Source organism: Hemicordylus capensis, chromosome 1 (assembly GCF_027244095.1).
Source record: "Hemicordylus capensis ecotype Gifberg chromosome 1, rHemCap1.1.pri, whole genome shotgun sequence".
NCBI classification, from domain to species: domain Eukaryota; kingdom Metazoa; phylum Chordata; class Lepidosauria; order Squamata; family Cordylidae; genus Hemicordylus; species Hemicordylus capensis.
In genome coordinates this window covers 377,987,314-377,990,357 of record NC_069657.1, presented here as the reverse complement: position 1 = coordinate 377,990,357, position 3,044 = coordinate 377,987,314, and the positions used below count along the sequence as shown (strand labels likewise).

At 41.2% G+C, this 3,044-nt stretch overlaps 1 protein-coding gene across 2 annotated transcripts in view; it reads left to right on the top strand.

The window, feature by feature from the left end:
- The window catches only part of URB2 (URB2 ribosome biogenesis homolog), a 30,476-nt gene that overhangs the window by 567 nt on the left and 26,865 nt on the right, over positions 1-3,044 (top strand). The window contains exons 1-2 of one of the 2 annotated variants that reach the window (XM_053298326.1): positions 26-187; positions 2,328-2,464. In XM_053298326.1, the coding sequence (XP_053154301.1) occupies positions 172-187; positions 2,328-2,464 (153 nt within the window). In that variant the 5' untranslated portion in view covers positions 26-171. Of the gene's footprint in view, positions 1-25; positions 188-2,327; positions 2,465-3,044 lie in introns of those variants that run through there. The other variant, XM_053298336.1, reaches the window with a different exon arrangement.

The following is a 3,044-nucleotide window of genomic DNA, read 5'->3' as shown; positions in this document are numbered from 1 at the left end:
GTGAGTAGATGGGTGGACGGTTCGGTTGGTGGCTGTTAGTATGCTCGGTGCAGAAGGCAGCGTGTGAAAAAGTAGTAGAAAGGGCGGTTGGGAGCGGTAAAGCGGCTTCCAGTCGTAGTGTGGACCGATTCCAGGCATGTTTACTCATCGAAAGGATTCTCATTCGGTTACATGGGGTTGCTCTCAAGTAAGCGTGCTTGGGACTACAATCCTAGTGATACGTGGGACGCTTATACTTATTAATATTTATACATAATCTCAACAAAAAAGAATGAGAAGGTGGTTCTCTGTCCCCAAAGAACTCAAATCTGAAACGTGGGCAGGGGGGCACGAAGGAGAGAGACGCCAGCAACCTCTACTGGGAGGGATGCTGTGCTGTGATGACTGGAGGATGTTTTGTGTCAGAATATTTAATTTTTTCAGAGAGAGAGAGAGAGAGAGAGAGAGGTGCTAAAGCACCTCAATGGAAGTCTTGCCATCTAAAACTCCTGCTCTTTAATTTTTAGGACATGTGGTGTCAGGAAGGCACTCTTTACATGTCTAAGGGTCAAATGCCTGTTATGGTTCTGACATTACTATCTGGCAGGGGATATTTCTCTACACACAAATGTAGCTGCTCAGTGAGCACCAGGGTGAACTGTGGGGGACTTCAGAACTGTTCTGAGTGTTGTCAGTATGATCTGAGAGAATGAGAGATGGGCAGGGCTACTCAGTTGGAAAACCGTGAGAGTTCTGTGGCTTGCTGGGATCAGATATGATGATGAGGCAATCCATTTCACTATGAACGTTCTGTTAGGGCTGAAACTAGCGGTTTCTGCCTTTGATGAAGATATCAGGATTGGTTTGGGAAATGTCATCGGTTTTAAACTCGCTTCAATTGACCTAACCCTGTTGGGTTTTAGTGCATTTTACGAATGGAAATGGGATGCACTGGAGTAGTGTTAGAAGGCAAATGTGCATGTTCATACCTGTAGAAGTTGCAGCTGCAGCCTACTAACTTTGTGTGACTTGGTTCATTGTTTTGGACAGAGGCTTATGAAGTGTCTGCACAGGTGTGCCCCATGGTCCTAATTCAAACTACACCAGAAGTGTGGAAAGCTGTCTCTTTAAAAGGAGAATATACAGTCATCCCTTGCCAATCAAGGTTTTCCCAGTCATGGTTTTGAGTATTGGTGACTGGGAAATTCTGACCAGTCTTGTCAACCATGACCTGAGTATCCACAGTTTGGTGAGATTTTTTGTGATCGGGGGGGGGGGGGGTTCGGAGGATCAATCCACACATTTCTCTTGCTGATCCTGCTGACTACTTGCTATTTAACATGATTTTTACCAATTGGGTGTGTGTGTTCAAATTACCTTTTAGCTTTTAAAAAAAAATGTCCAGAGGTTCAATCTGTGCACTCCTCTTGCTGACTCGGCAATTTTAAGGGAGTTTGGGGGCAATTTTTGAGCATGTTTTCGTTTATTTTTCAGTCTTTTCGCGACCACAATCCCCCTAACTCCCTGTTTCCCATAGATTTTAATGCCTTGCCAACTGCGAATTTGCCAGTGATGAGGCTTTGCTGGAACTGAATCCTCGCGGTTGGCAAGGAATGACTGTATTACAGTGCAGGAGACTCCCTTTCAGTGGTGTATTATGGGCAGTATAGGTTGTTCCACTGCTGCACCTATCATTGCTTTAAATTGCAGTGAAGTAGGGGCACCACAGACAACTGTGAGTGTCATACAGCTTGCTGGGGTCAGATGCATTAGATCAGCTAAGCTAGTTATCTAAAAATGCATAGTCACTTTTGTATATTTATGATCTCTCATAGATTTGGCTTAGGGCTTGATCCTAATTGGGAAAGAAGAGGGATCCCTCCTCTTTTCTGTTGAGGTTGTGAATCTCAATGTGCACCTTATTTTCTTGTTCTTTGTTTCTTGTTCCTGGTTTAACACCATGATAGTCATAATTATGAGTAGTGTTTTTTGAATGTTCAAAACACCTCATCTACATTAAGTAAGCCTTTCAACAACATTGTAAAGCAGATCAGTAATTTTGTTGTTGTTTTAATCCCAGTATTGTAGATTGGGAGAGGGTGGGGTTGAGATAGGCTTGCCTAAGCCACTTAGTGAATTCTTAGGAGAAGTGAGGCTTGAACCGTGGGCTTCCTAGTTAACTCCTCATACTGTTAGCCACTACAGTACACTAGCTCCATGCTGATCAATTATAGAAACCAGGATTTTTTAAAAAAAACTGCTTTGAGGAAATGCTCCTGTGATAAGAATAAATTAGAGATTTGTTGCACAAATAAAGCTTATTTTTTATATTTGTATATATATTTTAGAAACTGTTACCATGGCTGCAATTTACTCTGGCATTCATCTGAAGCTGAAAAGTACAAAGACATCTTGGGAGGACAAACTCAAATTGGCTCAGTTTGCATGGATTTCTCATCAGTGTTTTCTTCCAAACAAAGAACAAGTAATTTATTTTCCTTGTGATAGGAATTTCCAAAATATTGTTTGTGTATACAGAGCTTTGATTTGATAGGTATACTGTAATACATAGTTATATTGTATTTTATTATTTATTTTTTACATTTATATCCCGCTCTTCCTCCAATGAGCTCAGAGTGGCGTACATGGTTATTTTTATCCTCACAACAACCCTGTGAGGTAGGTTAGGCAGAGAGATACGTGACTGGCCCAGAGTCACCCAGCTAGTATCATGGCTGAATCATGTGATTCAAACTCAGGTCTCCCTGGTCCTAGTCCAATACTCTGGAAGTGTTCAAATATCAAAGTTACAATCACTTGCATGAAGCCTACTTACTTTGTTTCATTTTTCATAAGCTGTTTTCATTGATAGAAAACCCCATTGTTAGTACGCTGCTGTACATATTTCTGTTATTTTTAGACGACTTTCCATAAGTATTTGCATAAGTGCAGCCTTTTTTCTAGTTTTTATAGAGGCTCTATAGGCTTGTCTTTCCTGGAATATTTCTCCTATTTCAGGATGAAAGTACATTTGTTGGACCATTTAGTGGCACTGTGTATAGAAT